We start from the raw sequence: 20513 nt of genomic DNA, 5'->3' as shown, positions 1-20513 counted from the left end.
CTGAGCAGGAAAGGGGAGCGGACTGAACAAGTGTGTCAACACAAGCCTTAGTCCAGAGTTACTTAGGGACGTGGGACGTGATGCCATTTTTTAGTGCACGGATGCTCTGGCTGCCACATCTTTGTTTCCTCTGGGGACACAGTTAATGCACTCCAGACACGAGTGTCCCCACCTCTAAGCTTGCAGCTCACATCCTCTTCCACAGGGCTGTGATTTTCCTTTGCAAACAAGCTCTGAAGTAGCCTATAATTGTAATATTAGCTCCTAGGATCAGGTGCTACCTTCTCATAGCTGCATTCAGACCTGAACGTATATTTGGACTGCATGGCCTGAAGATATTGAACTAGTACATGTACACCTTGCAATAATCCTCCTTTGCATGGATGTTCTCTTTTCAAATGGTCACTCTGGCTAGTTTGAACGGAATATAATTGAAATTACGCTTTTTCTAAATATACATCTCTAAATGATACAATATCCAGGTGATGTATTTCCATGTCTCTGCATTGCTGCCAGCGAGAGCTGCCTGCACAGCCAGCTGCACGCCGGGACTGACTGCAGCCCTCCTGCCCGAGAGGCTTTTTGCCCCACAGGTGTAACAGCAGGCAGCAGCCTGAAATCTCCCAGATGGCCTCATGCAAAGCACACCTGGTTACACTGATTGCTCCGGGTCACCTATAAAGTCTCAGCTGCCCTCTTTCAGTGTGAGGGTGTTGTGGGTTGTAGTCTTGTGTGGCTTCCAGCAAGAGTTGCTGCAGGGGTGGCTGTGTGGCAGTCCTGTGAAGGTGAGCTTGGTTTGGGGAGGGGGGCTGTGTTCCTGGGGAGGTGGAACAAGCCCAGCTTGGAGCGGTTGCATGTGCAATGGGAGGGGAATTTTCTCTGTTGTGTGGTGGTTGCTGGGAAGGGGGTTTCCTTGGCCCCATTGTTGTGTGCTGAGTGGGTACATAGAGGGGGTACAGTTAATGCTGCAGCTGTGCTGTGGGGGTGTCTGGGCAGGCTTTGCTCTTGGGTTGGGGGGCAGGGGGAGTCAGTATGAGATATCTGTGATGGCCATGTGCCCCCCTGGGGCTGCATGGTGTGGGGGGCCTGCCCAGGGATGTGGTGTGGGGCTTGGGGCAGGGCAGCTGTGGGCTCTGGCTGTGTGCTGGGGCTTGGGGGTCTGAGGAGCTCTGGTTTGGTCTCTGCATGCCCGTGGGATGCTGGAGAAGAGCGGGGCTGCATTGGGTGCTTCTAGTTCTGCAAGGCCTGGAGGTTTGTTGGCTGCTGTTTCCTGGCAAGGGCAAACATATTATGGGGTAAGTAGCCCAGGAACCTGCTGGTCACCCTGTCCCTGTGTTTCTGGCTGGTGGTGCTGTCTGGCTTCAAGGCTGCTCTCGGAATGGGGATTTGGTGCCTGCTCCAGCAGAGCCGGTGCTGCTGCTTGTTTAAGGAGCTGGCAGAAGTCACAGGCTGTACTCATCACCTCATTCCTCTCTGCCTCTTAATCCCCTGAAAACCTCCTGGGTTTCTGCCTGCTGAAGCCAGGGTGCTCCCTGACAAGGATGTTATATATAACCTTGTTATAAGACAAGAGTGTTAGTAGCCCACAGGGCTGAAAAACTGCTGGAGACAATTGTTCCTCCAGGTGGGGGAAAGACCTGGTCTCACGATGGTGCTCAGACAAGGGTAAGGCATGGAGGTTTTCCCCGTGGCTTAACTGTCTTCACTAAGCTCCAGTTTTTGACTTTCCATTTGTGTGATTATTTTCCCCCGCCCCCCTTCCCCTGCTGAAATGGTTGCATTAGCAAGGCTTTAAAGAAGTCTTTTCAAGATAATTATCCCAGATCTCTCTAGTGGATTTGCCATGTGATGGTGTGTCTGCATGGGTGTATTAATAGTATCATAATATTACAGATCAGTTTTCATCCCAAAGTGCGTCATGCGCTGAGGGGCAAAACCTAAACAGAAAGATGTGGCAAGTGAAACGGAGCTTTCTGCCTCGCCCACCAGATCCCTCAAGGCCATGGAGTGCACAAAGAGCCTTCTCACTGGTCTTGCACCAAATCTGAGTTTGGCCCCCTGAGTGTCACTGAAGGCCCCCAGGCTGGACCTGCTGCCTGGTTCACCGTGCCCTGCAGCTGGGCAGGGTTCACTCTGCACTGCTCTGGTGCCAGGGCTGGTCCTCGCTGGGCTCCCTGCCTCTGCTCTTGCTGCAGCTGCATCCTTCCCCCCTTCCCTCTTCCCATTCAAGACAAGCAGTGCGGGGCTGGCCCTGCTGCCCAGCGGTGGGGTGTCAGCTGTGGGTGTCCCTCGCTGAGCCTGGGTTACTGATGGTCTGTGAGGGCGGATGGGGTGGGATCCATGCTGTCACTTTCCCAGTGGTGACAGCCTCAGCCTCACTGCGTGGGTGCCCTCTCCTGCTTCTCCGGGGCCATGCTTGGCTTCTGTCTTGCTGCCCCTCCTGTGTGAGCCTGTGCGAGGGGCATTGCACTGCTCTGGCGATTTGGAGAAGGGGATGAGCACACTTCAGTCTCTCCAGCTCTGCCGGCAAACACCTGCCCTTGCATTTGGGGCTGTGGAGGGTGAATATCACAGCCATAGTTGCGTTTCACCCCAGGCACCTTCCATCTCCTCCCTTCAGCACTGTTGGGCTCCCTATTCATCCCTACCTGCCTGTTGGAAAGGCTGGGAGGCCAGCCCTGTACCTGCTCTGGGTGGGTGGCAGATGCCACAGAGCCCTGTGCCCCCCTCCCCAGCAGGGAGGACACCAGCCCCGCTGACGCATGGAGTCCTGGGCTGCAGCGTGTGTGAGGGTCTGTGCAGTCCCATCGCACAGAGAACTGTGCTTAAGGCTTATTCCCTGCAGCTGCCGTCACCTGTGGCAGTGTTGCAGAGCTCCAGGGATCTGGGGTTTGGATGGAGCAGGAGGCTGGCCCTTTCCCAGCAGGGCTGCGGGGCACCCAGGGCTGGCTGAAACCTGTCCTCTGTGAGCACTGCCTGCGCTGGGAATGGGGTGATAACTGCAGCCTTTGCTTTTTTTGAGGGGCCCTGACAGAGAGTGTGAGGTCTCTGGCCCAAGGACAGTTGGTGTTGGACAAGCTACTTGTGTTTGCAAGGAGCTTCCTGCAGAGGTGAGGCATCCAGACAGGGCCAGGGGAAGCTTGGCAGTCTGGGAACTACCTGTGTGCCAGTGTTTGGGGTCAAAACTACTAGGTTGTGGGTGTCTGTATGAATGAACAATTGCTTAGACACTTTAGACTCCTGCTTGTCTCCAAAATGACCAAGAGAAGCCCTGACAGATCCATCTGGGATCTCCCATGCATTTCCCCACCTACAGCAGCTTTGGGGAGGCAGCGGGGCTTTGGGGTGTTGCAGGTGGCAGGAGGAGCAGGGAGCATGAAGTATGGCTAGTCAAAATGTGCGATGCGTTCTGAGGGGCTGGCAGCCCTTGCAGCAGTGCTGCCTTCGATAGCAAAGCTCCCCTGTGATGGCCCTGCCACCCACCAAGGTCTGCTCCGCTCTGGCACGCGTGGCCGAGCCCTGGCAGCACGGGGGGCTGCTCTTGCAGGGGGAGCAGGGATAATGTGCCTGGAGTCATTTTAAAGTGTTAAAACTGCAAAGAAAACCCAGGAGAGAAGGATTTCTGGCAGGTGTGTGCAGAGGGGGGTGGCAGGGTGGCTTTTCCCCTGCCTCGTCTCCACTTCAGAGGTGCGGGCAAGGGTCCTTACCAGCCCCCTGCTCGCCTGGAAAGCTCTGGGTCCTTAATTCCTGAAGGAAGCTGTGAATGCCCTGGCCCCCTGCCTCTTCTCCTCAGGTGTGGACTGGTGTCTGCTGGATGGGCTCCACCACTCAGTTGGTAGGAGGAGGAAGGCAGATTTTGATCCAGGGCTGATGGGTTTTCTCCAGGCCACATAAAGAGACTCTGCATTTTGTTCCAGCTGTTCAGCAATAGAATATATTTAACTAAAAAAAAAAAAATCCACAGTATCAAAACACAGCAAGTCACAATCCAGTACTTGGTGATGTAAATGGGCATACAAACGGTCCCCCGTAACCCCTCTGTTTGGGCTCCAGCATGAAGATGAAAGGTGGGCTTGCCCACTTGTGTCACTTGCACCCCGATGGTATGCACTCATTCCCTCCTTCCCAGGGTGGGAAAACCTGATACACCCAAGCATGGCCAAAACAAAGGAAAACATGGACTTGAGCCAGTGACAGACAACTTATCCCCCTCCCAGTGCTGCATACGTGTGGTGGGTGGAAAGGGGGGTGCTTGTTGGGCTGGGATTGCTTGCTGGGTGTTTTTGGGGAAGCGCTGCCATCGCCTCCTGGCTGTGCTGGTGGAGGTGAGCCCTTGTTTTGAGCCCAAGCCCCCATCTGCCATTCCTTTTGTCCTGCCTTTGAGCTGGAAGATGGATTGAGGTACTCTCACCTCTCACCTTGCTGGTCCTGGAGTCTATGTGAAGCCTTCTCATCCCAGCACACCATTCTGGTGCATGTGTGTGTGTGTGTGTTGCATTCCTCTGGCCAGTGGGTGGGTGCAAGAAAAGCCTGACTGAATTTTAGCCTGGCTCTAGTTATGCATATGGATGGCAAGAGAAGGAAGGATGGCTTGTGGGTGGTGTGGGCTCTTGTGGGATTCACTATTATGAACCCTGGTTCAGCTGGTGCCACTGCCACCTGGGGTTTTACAGCACACTGGTCCCACCGGGGGATGGAAATGCCGAGTGCCAGTTTGGAAAATAAATTGCAGCACTGCCTGAGAGTGCATTGTGTGTGTGAGCATGAAAAGAAGTCAGCTAGAAAATACAGGGGGGTGTTATCATGCCATGGTTAGCAAGCGTGTGGGAGAAGCCATTGCTTTTGAAAGGGAGGCATATCGGGTCTAGCCAAGCTTATAGCTCTGCTTGTGTCTGGGCTTTAAATGTCAATGAACTCTTGGTGGTGTCTTGTCGAGGATGCAGTTTATGTTCAATAGTAATAAAACACACTCAGCTGGAGCGTGTGCGTGTATGCAGACCACAGGGTCATCCCAAAACAAGTAGAAGGCAAGACAAGGGTAGAATAAAACAGCCCCCTGGAGAATGACGAGACTGTGACTCTTCAGCCTCCTGTCCACGGAGCTCAGCGCAGTACCCCTTGCGTCACAGCCAGATGACTACAAGGGGCAATTTCCAGCAGAACTGAAAGATCTCTAATAAAATGTGTGACAGTCAATGCACGTAGGGAGGAACGCGTGGCTTTGCGTCTCGGGAAGCACAGGATGCGGCACAGATGGAGGCACCTCGCATGTCTAACACTCCCTACAGCACGGCTGTGTGCTGGAGCCTTTGCCAGCTCAAAATCCCACTGACCTTCCTGGCTGTGACTGCCGGGCACCTGTGCCACGGCTGAGAGGGATGCTGACCCCTGCAGCAAGCACGGTCAGGCAGGGAAAGGGCTGGGAGGGCAGGGGCTCTCTGCCATAGCACCTTTTCCATGGTAAGGACAGATTTGGCAACACCAACAAATTTAGAAAAAAAATGTTAATGTGCTCTGTGTTGAAATGTTTGGGCTGACCCAGAATGAAATTGGTTTACTAATAGCCCCACATTTCAAAAACAAATTTGGTTTGGTTCCTACCTGGAATCGCATTCCAGCGAGTAGTAAATCAGCTGTTCAGCCTAGCTGGGTTCAAGTACCAAGGAACTATTCCATTTAAGCCCTTTTTTTTTTTTTTTTTTTTTTTGAGAAACCTGGTTTTCACAATCAGGGAAGAGCAGCAGAAAACACCGTGGTGTTGGCAGATGGGGGTGAAGCACTGCATTTATTCTTCATCACCCACTATCACTCTTTAGCTGTACAGCTTGCACCTAAAACATCTATATGTATGGAGCAGCTGATGATACGGAGATAGCCAGGTGCCGTGCGCCTTTGACCAGATCAAGCGTTTGCTGGCAGTGACCTGCAGCTGTGCTGGTGAGGAGGGGGGGTTGGTTTGCAGCAGCGGTGCAGGGGGCCATGGCAGGCGCTAGCGGGACCCTGGTGCTGGTGGGCATCCCGGAGGAGGTGGCCTCCCTCTGCGGTGCTCCGGATGGAGGTGTAAAAACACCGGGTGATTAATTTGGCCCTAAAGAGGAAGAAAAGCATTGCTGATGGGATGGGGGTGGAGGGGGGGAGAAGCTCCAGATTAGCACTTATACCTGTGTCTTCACTGCATGGCTCTTCTCGGTAGTGTGTGACTGCGGGCACCACGCACCTACCTCCAGCTTGCTGCAGCTTCCCCACCACAGGCTCCCCAGGAGACCCTCAAGGGGATGGGCTTTGCCTGGTCTGTCCCTGTCCACCTCTTATGAGAGGAGGAAAACCAAGTCATGGTGGGGCGGGGTGTGATATTAAAGATGGGACTGAGCAGACCTGCCTTGTGACCACTAAGGCCTGAAGTCCCACCTGTCGCCTCTGGCTTCCCCAGATGCGCTGTGGCGGGGCGCAGCCTCTGAGCTCACTGCAGCACATTGCTCCCCTGCTACTTGCCACAGGGAGACCTGAAACCAGGTTCAGGAGCTTGCCATTGCCTGGGAGCATGCTGCTGTTCACACCCGGGCTGGGGGGAGCTTGAGGGTGCTGGTCTTAAACAGGACTATTGGAAAATGCAGATGATTTTGTCATCGTTATCACTGCAGCAGGGTGGTTTTGGGGAAAATGCAATTTGGTGCTTGCTCTCTGGCAGCAAGGCCAATCTAGAAAGTTGCTCCTGTCCTAAAGCAGAGAGTGGGAATCTGCCTGGTGCTAATTAATATCAATTAAGCAAATCCCTACAACTGGCAGAAATAAGGTCTTCTGTCCTGGGATGTCCATTTGACAGATTTCAGAGCCTCCAAAGCAGTGCCTTGCCTGCTTTCTTGGCTTTACCAGTTTGGTAGGTCAAAAAGAAGAAAAACTTTTACAGACCAAAACCTGAAAGTAAATTATAAATCCTGCACCTCTCCTGGTGCCAAACTCCCTCACGCAATAAATGCAGCCAGCATACACACATAACTGAAGCGATGCTCTCTGAAGACCCATGACAGTCGGGGGGGGGGGGGGGGGGGGGGGGCAGCATTTCCATATGAGCCCTTCCCCAACTAATGCAATTCCCCTGCCCTCACTGGAGCACAGGGACAGGCAGCACCTGACACCACTGAAAGGCCAGCAAAACCCTGACGATGCTGGTGAGAGCTAATCCTGCCTCCTTTTTGTTTCCAGGGGACCTTTTGTTACCAGGTGTTGGGTCTGTGGGATGGGGCATCCGCTGCTGGTCTGACAGCTGCCCACAGGGGATACAGCTTTTGGCAGTTAAATGCGTAGTGAAAATGTCACCTTGTTTAACCCTCCCCAGACCCAGACTGCCTGCACTGCCTGTCCACTGAATGTTTAAATCCATCCTCTAAAAGTGAATCCACCTGCAGGGGCACTAGAACAAGTAGTTCTCAGCCATGCCTGGCTGCTCCGGTGTCAGAGCTGCTGCACCCAAAGGCTTTGCCTGGTGTCTTTTCAACACCCCTGCCAGCCGGCCCAGTGACACCCACTAGCCCTGTCTGCAGACCTTCCTGCACGTCCCCCCCAGGGCAAAAGCCCAGCTAACTCCACGCTCAGGCAGCATTTGGAGTTGGCACTTGAAGCAGCCATTCTGTTTCAGCAAACGTGAGCGGTACCCATCGCTCTTGGTCACCATGCTCGCTGCAGCTGAGCTAGCAGGTTGCTTGGGTGGTTAATAACTAGTGAAAAACCTCAGAAAAAAAGAGCTCCCACTGATCACAGCAGCTTGTGAAGGTGTTTTCCAGCTGTGCTACTGATTCCTAGTTTGCTGCTGGGTAGGATCCCATTTACCCCTTATTTTCCCAGGTGGAAAATAAAGGAGAAGAGCTTCTCTGTCTTGCAGTAAATGCTGAAGCTCAGTTCTGTAACAACTGCACAGTCCTGCAAGCCACAGAGCTGCAGGCACTACAGCACAGGTCACTGAGCAGCCACCCTCTTCACTGGTCCTTCTGGTAGAAACGGTCAAAGAGAGTTGAAATTGCTGGACATTGTGAGCAGAAACCTTTTGGGTGATTGCTGTGGCAACGGTACTCTTGAGGAGCTCATCCTTTGGCTTTAACGCAGATTTTAGATGACTCTTGAGTCTCATCTGCCACTGACCTGCTAGGAGTTTTCAAAGTGCTGCTGTCTTGCAAACCTCTCCTCAGCAAGGCAAGGTAGCTGAGCCTTGATGCGCCATGGCATCACGGCAGAACAACTGCGCTGCTTTTCCTCTTCTAGCCCCGGGTTAAGAAGCAGCACCAACTGGTGCTCGTCTTCCAAAGCAGCCCGCTTCGCTGTTGCCTGTGTTGTGTGGCTGGCGTTTCTCTAAAACTGGTGTTTTTTCATGTCTTCCTCTAAAGTTACGAATGAGCAGCTTTCCTGTTTGCACCACGTTATGGGCCTTTGCTTTCTGTGGAAGAGCCCAAAAAGCTGAGCTCAGCACCCCCATTCAGGTACAGGGTAGCTGCTAAACACACGTTTCTGGCTGGTCAGTATAGCAGTGTGAGCCACTGCTTGGGGTGCAAGGCAAGAGAAATACAGCCCGAGTTATTCCTGTGGTTCTACCATGGATTTGCTTTGGAGCCTGGTAACGTACCCTGACCGCATGCTGCTGCTTCCCAGCTGTGCAACAGGGAGAGCGATCTGTCTGTCTGCAAATGCAGGGGGTCACTGTTAGTGTTGGGCTAAGACCTGTGAAATATTGCTTTAAACTTCATCTGAAGGGTCTTCCACCCATCCATTTCATGTTGATCTCTTTCCTAACCTCTTGCTGCTAAAAAGCCAGTTTAAACATACCTCCTGGGGGCTGTAGGCGCTGCGGGGTGCGTGCTCCGTGGGGCTTGTGTGGTTTGGCAGGTGTTTAGCCAAGGGTGTTGGCTGAGGCATGCTGTGCTCAAACACCAGGTAGCACCTGTATATGCACAAAGGGAATATCTGTAAAATACGTTGACCTAGCTGAAGTCTGGCTTGGTAAAATATATGGCGAGTTGTTTGTGTTACAAAACTGCATCCTTACTATATGGGTTCCATTTGCTCTCCTGATTAAGGCTGCTGAGAGTCTCCCATCTCGCAGCAAAGGCTGCTGCTTCCAAGGCTTCTGACTCTCAGCCCCTTTCTCCTGTTCAGGCAGCCCAAAGGTTTTTTTATGGTGCGCTGTCATCAAAGGGTGGGGTGAAAAAAGTTTGTCATCAGGTCTGATGCCTGTGCCGGGTAAACGCGCATGGTTTGGATGGGTCCTGTCCCATCACAAGTTAGCTGGGACTGTGATTATCAGTGATGCTTTATCACTAGCCCTGGAGAAGGGCTTGCTGAGCTGGGAGAGCAGAGAGGTACCAGTGCCTGCTTTCCACAGCCTGTGGGCTCACAGCAAAGTGTGGGCATTGGGCGGGTAGGAACCTTTCCAGGAGGAAAGGTCTGGCATTAAAGCCAGCAGGTGTCCAGCCATCAGGAGAGCTGGGGCTGTGGGGAGGCAAAGCCATGTTTCCTGCAGGTGTAAACACCTGGGGGCTCACAGACAGGCGTACTGTCCTGCTCGACGTGCCCCTGCGATGCCTCTGAGGGTTGGACAGACAGCGCAGAGAACAGCCAGGTGGCCCACACTTTCTGCCTGCAGATGATCAGGCGAGGAGACGTGCTCAGGGGCACCTCAGCCCTCTTTGCAGCAGGAGGTATTTTAACTGACAGGATCTGATCCGCATGGAAAATTAAAGCCTGCCTTAAAAACAAACCATCATGCTAGGAGAGGCCTGCAGGGGAGCAGGGTTTGCTGCTCTCCCCTTGCCCACCAGCTGCCTCTCTGCACGAGTGATGGGCTGGAAGCAGGTCACAGCTCCATCGTGCTCAGGTGGCTCCCGGTTTTGGCAGCAGGTTTGTGTAGAGCTCATCTCACTGGGAGGACCCTGGGAGCAGCCTGATTTTGCCCACTTTCAGCAGGGCTCTTCCTTTTTGGAGTGGGAAAGCAAGTAGGGTGCTGCCACCAGGTCCCCCTCCCTGGCTGAGCTCCCCTTGCCCTGCTGAAACACCACCCAGGACCAGCGGGGTCACTCCACCTGGATGCCCAACTTAGCCCTGCACATGGTGTTCGAGCCACAGAAACACAGCCCTACCACATGTGGCCACAGGCTTTCCAGCTGCAGCTGCTACTGAGCCCCTGGCTAACGCCAGGTCAGGCTGCTCTTGCTTTGGGCACTTACCCCGGGGAAGCAGAGCAGGGATGCTGCTTCAGCCAGGAGCACGCAGCACGCTGTAAGGGGATCCATTTCCAAAGCACGGAGATGCTGCCAGCAAGTCCCTTTCATGGGGAGGGGAGGAAAAGTCGCCTTTTTTTTTTTTTTTTTTTTTGGCTCCCCCAGTATTGTCTTACACTAGAAGCTTTTGGCAGCACGTGGCTGTACCCACCACCCTAGAGGCAAGGTGCTGCGGGGCACCAGTCCCATGCTAGATAAAGTCTCCCCAGGGGCTGGCAGGAGGTCTGGTCTTCACATGGTGCCGGTGGATGGGAGCAGGGGATGGCCCCAGTCATTCAGCAGTACAATACGATTTACAGCAAGCACATTTCTCGAGACATCTGCAAGGACAGAGCTTCATTGAGCATCGTATATACAGAGACAGCAGAGGAGGCTGGGCTGAGCCCTCCACTACCACAAAGCAGTCAAGGATGGACTCTCGGGGTGGGGAAAAAGTACCACTGGTTTGCTTTTACATACTGTACATGTATCTACTAATAGCTCCTTGGCATTTGACGTTCACAGCCAGTTTCCTTTAATGGTGAGTGTAAAAAGGAAGCGAAATGTCTTCAGCTACTTTCTTCTGGGAGGAGAGAGAAAGCAGCGTCTCCCGCTCCCCCGGCTCAGCTGCCTGCCCAGGTGCCACCCTCGCCAAGGGTGTTTCCTTCTCCTGGCACCCTCTTCATCATCATCAGCTGCCCACCGCATGCTGGCCGGGACCAGTCCTAAGCCACGCCGTGCTTGCCCCATCTCCGCTGATCAGTGCAAGTCTCCGTCGGTCGCTCTGCACCTCCGCTCCGCTGGATGGGCAGGTGAACCAGGTTCAAACAGAAGGAAACAAAACAAAAGGAAGAAGAAGAGAGACAAAGGGTAATGAAAATGTCCACAGCCTGCAGCTGCCAAAGGAAATCTCTCGCCGTGTTTCTCTGACCACACTTGTCCCAGCCACTACAGCTGCTGTGGGATCCCCTGCTCCTTGTAGCCTGTGGGGAGGGAGGGGAAGGCAACATGATTAGTGTTAATTCCTAACGAGGACCCTTGGCGAGGCTCAAGTGAGCCACGAGCCTGGTTTACCAGGAATGGCAAACCACGTGGGAAAATAGGGGGCTGCCATGTCCCCCCTGGGGCAGGCTCGGCCCGGCAAGCCATCCTGTCTAGCTGTAGCCTGCCCGGTGCAGGCACGGGGTGCACGTGCTTCCCAGGCACAGCGATGTGGCTGCCAGCCGTGCTGCCAGCCACCGGCGTGGGCAAAGGCCTGTCTGCTTGAATTGCCCAAAAAGGCACAGGAGGTACCGGTGGCCACCGATGCCGCTACAGTCCAATAAGCTAAAACTTTGAGGAAGCATGTTAATTCTGCCATGTAGGGGAAATGTATGCCTTACATACTGCTGTTCCCCAGCGCTGACCTGGCAGCACTGGTCACGCATCCGACACATCACATCTCTACTTGTGATCTACGGCTGAACCTCGTCCTTCCAGGGGACTGCCAGGTAGGAGGAGGCTGGTTTCCTTTATCTGCCTTTTTGTTCCCATGCTGGCTTTTGCTAACAGAGCTCTCCAGCAGCAACCAATTTGCACTGCGGTTTGCAGAGGTGAACAAACATCTCTTGGAGGAGCAAGGGGATGCCTTTAATCACAGGCTGACGTGTCAGGGTTCAAACACAGACTTCAGGATGCCTCTGTGGGCCCTTTCCCTAATGATATGCCTCGTTATGCACTTGCTTTGCTCCAGCCCCGCAGAATTACAGGTGCTTTTGGTGGGGCACAGCAGCTGTCTGGTGGGACTGGAGGAAACTGAGCTTTTCAGCAGCAAAATCAATCGCACTGGGAAACTACATGGATCCCTCCTCCTCCACCCTCTCCCCGCTTCCCCTAGCCATGAGGTTTAATGCACCTCCCTACCAAGGCAGCAAGGACCACGAGGGCTCTGTGCGGCTCATGCTTGGCCCCTGCAGACACCTGGCCCTGCTGTGTTGCAGCCACATGGATGCTGCAAGGACTAAAGCAGCCTGTCCCGCTGCTCATCACAGCTCCCAGGGGAATGGCACCCCACTTTATTTCCTGTGCCACATATAGTGGTTGTGGGGAGGCTGCAAATCCCATAGGGGACAGCTCCTTCCCTCCTGGGGGGCAAGGGCAGGGAAGGGCAACAGGAGAGCGCCCACAGCTCATGCTGACACAGGATAAAGAGAAAAATACAGGGTTTTTTTAGCATTTTCCTAGGTGGTTGCAATGCCTGCAACAAAAGCTTCACCCGCTTTCTTTTTAAGAGAAGCTGAGATTAAGATAGTATCAATGCAAAAGATCTCCTTTTTAAAGGAGCAGATGAACTGGCCTTTACCTGCACTGCCTGCAATAGCAAAGATTTTCAACTAGAAACCTTTTAAAAATGTGGAGATTTTTTCCCTTTGTTTAACATAAGTAGCCTATCATTTTTGTATTTTGAATTTCAAATGAGTATGAAATGCCACATCTCAGAAGAATGCTTAGCTCTTCAAACACTTTTCCATTGATAATTTTAATACTTTTTTCCAGTAAGTCCCTTAAAGCTGAACGCAAAATGCCAACAGGTGCCACAACCCCTATCTTTAAAGGACTTCTTGCTGAACTAAGAACTGGCCCCAGCAAATGAACTTTGGAAAAATCCAAGTGTTCACCCAGCCTTGGCAGCCTGTATCTCCTGCTGCTAAACGAGCACAAGATATAGAGGAAGAGATTAATGACACTTACCAGCACACATTACCCTGCACTGCATTGCTGCCCATTGTGTGCAGCTGAACAGAAAGACTCTCACCTCTTTCAAACAGCTTTTTCTAGGGGGAAAAAATGATGATTTTTTTTTTTATACGTTCGTGTTTTAAGTGTGAGTTAGTTCTGAAGGCAAGATGACCTGGTTGGAAATCTGTAATACGGGCTTGTCTACAGCATTGGTTTAACGTGTTTAGGGAGCACAGTGAAAAAAAACAACCAACAACTACAGGGACCAGAGAGTTGGGGCATGCCATAAATCCTTAGCTAAAGTCAGCAAGCTAGGTTATGGTTACAGTAACTTGCTTGTGTAGCAAATTCTTATTAAGATGTAATAGCAATCCTTTCAGTCCTGCTATCAGTTCTGGAGCTGGCTGGAAGGCAGTTACAGTGGCAGAGTCTGTATCTCTTTTTTCCATGACCAAACTAAGCTGAAAGGTGACCTGTCCTATGCTAAGATTATTTCTTAAAATACTTCAGACAACTTACAGAATAGTTTATACATGAAAATAGTTATTGCATTTCTTGCACAGGAATAGCTGCTCTGCGTGAAGCAGCTTTATGTTAGTATGCCTGCAATACAGTTAAGGCGCAGCTCTGTCACTGATTGAATCAAGCCTGCTTGAGCTTGCACCACTTCTGTAATCCATTGCAAGTAAGAGTCAGGCAAAAAGAAACCAGTCTGTGCACAGGCTGTCCTACTGGGATGGACTGGGCTCATGCAGAGGGTGGCCTGAGGATGCTCTGGAGGCTGAAATGGGTCCCTGCCCTGCTCTGGGGGTGCCCTTGGGGCAGCCCAAGGGGCATTTCAGCACTAGGTGGAGAACACGTCCCCATGGCTGTGCGGCCACAGGACAGACACAGAGACAGACAGACACACGTACGTACAGGCACACGGCTGAATGGGGGCTGGGAACCAGCACCACCAGCCAAGGCGAATCCCAGGCAGCTTGCCCTGGCCGAGTGCTCGCAGCTCTCCGTGGGAAGCTGCCACGGGGTGCGAGGAGGAGGAGGAAGAACAGAAACAAACTTACCTTGTGAAACTTTGATGGTGAACAAAAGGAGGCAAAGGAACATGAAAGAAAGAGAGAGGGAGAAATGTAACTGTAGACAATATATTCAAAACACATGGAGAACCAGAAAAGAACGAATAAACTGGGGCTGCAGAGTAAATGGAGAACAGCTGCCCTAATCAGATATTGACACCAGGGCTAAATGTTACTTAAAATCCTTGTACTTGAAGAGGATTTTTTCATTTGGGGCTCTTGTTTAAAGAAGATGGGGGAATCCTCCTCTGCTTTCCAGCTCACCAGCCCGGAGCCAGACAGGCTGGATGGACTAACATCTCCGCGCGATGCTCCCACCAGCACTTTCCTCCGTGACACTGCCACTTCATGGGTTTGACCAAAAGGGAACTGCTGAAGGAAGGCAACAAACAAGACATCACGGGGCACCAGACAGCACCTGGCATGCTCTTCACAGTCCGAGAGCTGGGAGAACGACACCCGACAGCTTTCTGGCAGGTTGGATTTGCTGTGGAGTTTGTGCCCACAGGTAATTCATGGTGCGCCTCAGCCCAGCAGGGTGCTGCAAACCCTGGTGGTATTTAACATTCCTACGGTGTTTTAAGAACTTACCCTACTGCAGCATTTGGTAGGAAACTGCAAAAAAAGGCATTTTAACTCATTTCCTCAGGCATAGTTTGGGGATCTAGTTAGATGTTTAAAAAAAAAAAACAACCCAAAACATCATAATAGGTCTTAAGCAGGTAAATTGTTCTCACAATTTCCTTCATCTCATGAAGGGTGCCCAGCTGGTTTAGGATGTCGTTCTCTTCCAAGTGTCTCAAGCACTATCTGCTCCCTTTCCTTCCCAGGGCAGCTGCGTTACCTGCCCTGGCAGGGGTCCTGCAGAGAAGAGGGGGTCGGCGATGCTTTCCAAAGTCCCTTGCAGCTCGAGCCTATGGTAACCATGCAATCATCTGCTACTGCTCCTGGCAAGGTCTGAGTGCTGTAATTAGCAAAGGAGTGACAAGTGGACAGCATGATTACAGGTAACTTCTTACTACCAGCTGGCAAGCAGTCCCCGAGAGTCAGCTGCCCACTGCAGCAGGAGTCCCGGTCCTGTGAAGCCACAGGTGACAGCAACTTTGCTGGCTCACAGGCACAGCCATGCAAGTCGTTAATTCAGAGGCCAGCACCCGTTTCCTTCAGAAACCCAGCTCGACTTCTTGGCTGTGTTCATTAGAGGTGAAACAGTGCCTGGACAAACAGTCCCTGATTCCCATCCCCTCTGCCCCCTCAGCGTGACATTACTATATTGATTTCTGTGCTATTTCTGCCAAGAAATGGGACAAACCCTTTTGTAACGAGCTCTGAGCAGCTAGGGAGTTCCTGGAAAGGCCGTTCCTCTGTGTTCATTCCACCCAACGCAGCTAACGAAGTCATGTGCTGTGTGGGCTGGGGACAAGGTGTGCCTTTAGCAGAGGGGAGACTTGCTCGGAGAGCCTTAGGAGGCTCGTTTTCCTGTTGGCTTTGGGCAGCTAATTAGCTCGGTTCTGCCTCAGCTCCGTGCCTCATCCCCGTGGCCGTGCCGAGGCTGCCCAGCCACCCACAGGGCAGCTGATGTTTGCAGTGGCAAGGGGAGAGTCTAGGTTATTCTTTTTTCTTTTGCAAAATAATTAAGTCATTCCTTTTAATCTACCTGTGCCTTCAGACAGCAGGTAAAGCGAAGGACTGTTCCCAAAGCCATATGGCTGCCTAAAGAAGATATCTGTGGTGTTTAATGGGGCCAGCTGGCAATTCATTTAAATTAGCAGAGGAAAATGCCCCGTGCCATTGTGCTGCCAAAAGTAATTAAGTGTGACAGCAAAACTGCATTCAATTAAATTTTCTTCTGGGATATATCCCTCCAAAGGGCACCTTAGAGGAGATGAGGGCTGGCTGGGACCCCCTGAGATCAGTCAGTCTCCTCCCGTGTCCCACCTTGCTCCTGACAGACGTGGGTCTACCTGCTCTTGGGGTCTTCCTGTGACAGAGAGGGCAGATTTTGCCATGCCATCTCTTCTGCATTTTCACCTGACTAGAGGGAAAACGTCTCCTAATTTCCACACTGATCATTCCTGCTGTTATTTCAGTCTACCTTAGGCTAAACTGCTGCCCCCTCACATTTACTAGCCCACCAAACCTCTTCATTGCCTGTTGTCTCACAGTCCTCTGGGCTCTCTCCTGGTTGTCCACAAGAAGTACAAGCCTCACTGCAGATTTATGTGGGCCAAGAAAGGTGAGGAGACTAATGAATGTCCTACAGGCTCTGCTCCTACCTGCCTGGGTGGTGTTTGTTCCCTCCACAGCAATGTACTCCTGTGCAGCTTGTGACTCACTGCAGCCACTACATCCTTCTCTGAAAAACAAGTTGTTCCCTAGCGTGTATTTATGCAGTTGATTAATCTTTTCTTAGTGTCTGAGCAGCATTATTTTTTTCAGGCCGGTTCTTTGGCTTGCTTGGATCTGGCTGCTGCCCTCCCTGTGCCCTCACCAGCCCATCATCAAGCCATGAATGAAAATACTGAACAGAGCTGATTCAGGAGGGACCTTTCAACACACTTCTCCTTGTACCTCTCCAGTTGAGGAAAATGCATTTAGAGAACAGTTCTCAAATGCATTTTCACCCAAGCCACATCTCCCTGGTTTGCTGGTAGGAAGGCTGTGTGAGAGGGCATCAGCGCCTGCAAGTCGAGAGGGATGGCTGACCGTCGCTGCATCCCTCTGCCGCAGAGGGGTACCACGCCAGTCTGACACAGCTTGCTCTGGACAAACCCAGGTTGACTTTGTTTCTTTTTATTTTCTAACTGCATGCAAGTCACTTGTTTGATAACTTCTTCCTGGAATTGAAGTATACCGGGTTGGCCTGTAATTCTTCTCCTTTTCCCCTCATTAAAGACAGTATGACGTTATCCCCCAAGCTATCTCCTTGGAGCAGGCTCCCCCTTTTAACGGCTGAGGATTACCACCAGAAGATGAAATATTGTAACGAGCCTCCCTAACTTCCACCCAGCTCCCTACCGGCTAACGGACAGGCCCTGATCCAGGGAGTAAGGCACTCATCCCTCAGGGAAAGCCGGAGCGGAGACCCTGAACCCCAGTGGCTTCCCACCCTTCTCACTGCTAGCCTCCATCAGCTCAGACACCACCTGCTGTGCCCTGCCTCCAGCCCATCAAAACTGTGTGGCACCCTCACAGGGATGCATGGAATCACCCGTTTCAAGGAGAGGAAGACTGGAAGTGGGCAGCAATTTCATGTTTTTTAACTATTTCCCACCTGCATGCAGATTCAACTTGCATTGGTGTACAATTTCTGCCCAGTGCATCAGAGCTTGTTTGCACACAAACAACGCCCAACCAAAGCAAACTGTCTCCTGGCAGTGTTTTCAAATGAAATGTCTTATTTCTTGCATTTGAAACATTGTTTCCTTTTAAAGTTATTACCTTTTTTTTTTTTTTTTAAGCATGAAAAAACAAACCATTTTTGGTCTGACAGGGCTGTTTGATCCAGCTGGGAGCAATCGATCAGTTCTGTTCTTTGTTTTGATTGAAAAATGAGGTTTTCTTTTATTCTCCATCAACCAAGAGCTGCTTCATTTTGCCATTTTTTTCTCTGCATGGTAAATAAACTTAAACCCCAGCTATTTAACAAGACAGCAAGAAACTGCCAAGGGCTGCAACTTGTTGGATGACATATAGCTGGTTAACATAAGACACTTTTGACTCCTCTTACCCTTTGCTACTGCCACCAGAGTGGCCAGGACGAAATGCTGTTGCTGTGGTCGGGGACCTCTTGGCCCCCCCAAACACACTGTTCACCCACCCTCTGCCTCCCAAACCAGTGGGCTCCAGCCAGGTGTGGGGAACAGCTTCAGGGTGATACTTCCAAGCCGTATGGCTTTGCCCAGCAACCAAACTGGAAAAGCAGGAAGACCCTCCTGAGCCCCAGCCCCTCTGCCCGGAGGACACAGATGAACAGGACTACGGAGAAAAGCAAGTCATGGTTTCAGCTGTAGCGTTCTCTCTGCACAGATGCTTTCTTGCCTCTCCCCACAACTGCAGAACCAGGTCCTGCAAAACAGCAAACTGCATATGGAGGCTGTCCAGCAGAGGAACAGCAGAAGAGCATATGACTATGAACACTTAATTATGGGATTAAACACAGATCGGGCAGGTTCTTAAAGACACATCACAGATGTACACTGATTCACAATTTATCCTCAGAAATAACTTGGCTACCCCTGCTCTGTGGGTGCATCTGAGAGGAAACTTGGCAAGTGGTTTGCAGGGAAAAACAGGGCAGTTGCCTTCATCCTGAGGAAAGCCTTTTACCTCACTTATGTTCAGGTTTTTAATATCCATCGTTTGCTCCGCATGGGGATTGCTCTTAACTCGGCCTGTAAATTGATGCTGGCTCAGAAATTAGCAGGTGGTTTGACAACAGGGTTTAACCCCTGGGTTTGGCAGCTGAAGATGTGCACTAGTTGCCTGCTGGTTTTGTTTTTTCTATTTCTTCCATTTCATCTTCAGACAGGTGCCTGGCCATTTCCTGAGATCCTCTCTCCTCCTCTGTCATGCAGCCACAGATGTCATCAGCGGAGATGACAATGTGGAGCCCCTTCAAATCAAAAAGCAAAAGCTGCTGATAAGATGTTCTCTGGGAGAAGCGCTTGCTTTGGGAACCACTTGCCCTGCCAGCCTGAAGGATCTCAAACCTGTTTGGTTTGGGGCAATGCCCACCAGCCTTTGGAAAGGGAGCGGGGTCTTGCAGACACAGTCGGCACCCTGAGCTGTGGGCTGATTCTGGCTTTGGAGGCAAGGTGAGGCTGTCACCTTGCTTCTCTGCAACATGATACAGGTGGTATGAAACAGATACGACACAACTTCTACACCAGTAAGTCTTTAGTGGATAGTTACAGAACCTGTATTCTAGACTGGTAATATATATTAACTGGGTGGCCTAAATTATGTATGTTTTAAAACAATTCCTCTCTTCTTTCCCTAGACTAATGTTTTGGAGGCTTCTTAAAGGGTGTAGGGGAAATCCTTCCGGCAGTAAGTAGCTCCTAAGCAGTCTCTAAGTAGACTCTAAGCAGTCCTGCTCAGCCTAAGAACTTGATGCGAAACGTGACAAAAAGCCTTTGGGTAGATGTATTCTGGGGAGAAAGGGGAGGGTCCAGGAGAGCCCCCAGGGCTTTTCTGTGGACAGCTTGCCCTGCATTCTATCTGAAAGCAGAACAGATCTCACAGAAAGGTCTCACTAACTCGAGAGATGCAGCCAGAATTGTGAGGGAGAAAGGGCTTTTTTGTTTAAATATGTACATGGATGCAACCAGAGCAGAACGGGCTCCAGACAGCAAACTTCACAGCACTGGGGGCCTCCCCCCTTCCTGCACTTTTCGTTTTATAAAGGGGAAAGGAAGATTCTAACCCATGTGGTGCAATGGGAGGCTTGTCCAGATGTGTCCCAGGGCCCATCCCAACTGCCTCCCAGCAGTTCCTCTGCCTACTGTGTTTCTCATGGACTTGCAGAGCCCATCCTGTGGCTCTTGTCCCTACAGTGCAGTCCAGTGGCTTGCAGGGGTGTTAGCTGGGACCCAGCAACACAGCCACAGAGAGGAGGAGTTGAGGGCTGCGAGTGCCCTGTACTTACTTGCAAGAATGACCATGTCCATCCCCCAAAATATACTCATAATCCAGCCAACCATCACGATCGCCGTCAGGATCTGAATCAGAGCAGCAGCAATGTTCAGCCAGAAGACACAACACATGTGCCTGTCGGGGAGGTCGGTCCGGGCTCCGCACAGCACGGTGAAAGCAGATACAAATGTTCCTAAGGAGAGAGCAGCAACAAAATGCCCTGTGAAAACCATGGCTTTGTGCCAAATTCCTTCCCTTAGACCCACTTCTCAGAGCATCCCACTTCTTGTGCTCCCACTGCAGTGCTGAAAAGTTGGGAACTCTTTACAGGAGGACAAATGGAGGCACAGCCACATCACACTCAAACATGCTACTGTCTCCCATTGAATTACAACAATATGTATACTTGAAAACCAGGACAGAAAACACACTCTTTGGGTTTTGGTTCCTTCCCCCCACCCAACAGTCACCGTTTATGCACTGTAGGCAGTTTACAAGGGAGTGCTGTGTGTCTGTGGAAATGCTAGTCTACCTTTTTCCTGCCTGGTGGCTCGGTCTTGGTAAGAACATTTACTACACAGAAGCTCTAAAAGTGACAGCTGCACCCAGAGTTAGAGCTGGACCAGCTCTGGAAAGCTGTATGGGTCTGGCATCTGTTACTATTAACAAATACTGCTCTAGAAGGAGCACACACAAAGAAAAGGGGTGCTGCATCTTTGGATGGCACGTTCCCCAGTCCCAAGCTGTTACCTAAAAGCATGTTTTAACAAAGCAGAAGCAGCTAAAGCAGTGCTGGAGCCAGGCGACTCGGTGTTGCAGCCCTTGGCTCTGCTTGAGC

At 51.5% G+C, this 20513-nt stretch overlaps 1 protein-coding gene across 2 annotated transcripts in view; it reads right to left on the bottom strand.

The window, feature by feature from the left end:
* Positions 1–8910: 8910 nt before the first annotated feature.
* Positions 8911–20513, bottom strand: part of STUM (stum, mechanosensory transduction mediator homolog) — a 50755-nt gene continuing 39152 nt past the window's right edge. Inside the window, exons 2-3 of one of the 2 annotated variants that reach the window (XM_080408811.1) lie at positions 19689–19868; positions 8911–11227 (exon numbers count right to left, since the gene is read on the bottom strand). In XM_080408811.1, coding sequence (XP_080264937.1) covers positions 11193–11227; positions 19689–19868 — 215 coding nt within the window. In that variant the 3' untranslated portion in view covers positions 8911–11192. The remainder of the gene's footprint in view (positions 11228–19688; positions 19869–20513) is intronic. The other variant, XM_080408810.1, reaches the window with a different exon arrangement.

Source organism: Falco punctatus, assembly GCF_963210335.1.
Source record: "Falco punctatus genome assembly, chromosome: 12".
Classification (NCBI taxonomy): domain Eukaryota; kingdom Metazoa; phylum Chordata; class Aves; order Falconiformes; family Falconidae; genus Falco; species Falco punctatus.
The sequence above is the reverse complement of the archived record's forward strand: the minus strand, read 5'-3'. Positions and strand labels throughout refer to the sequence as shown.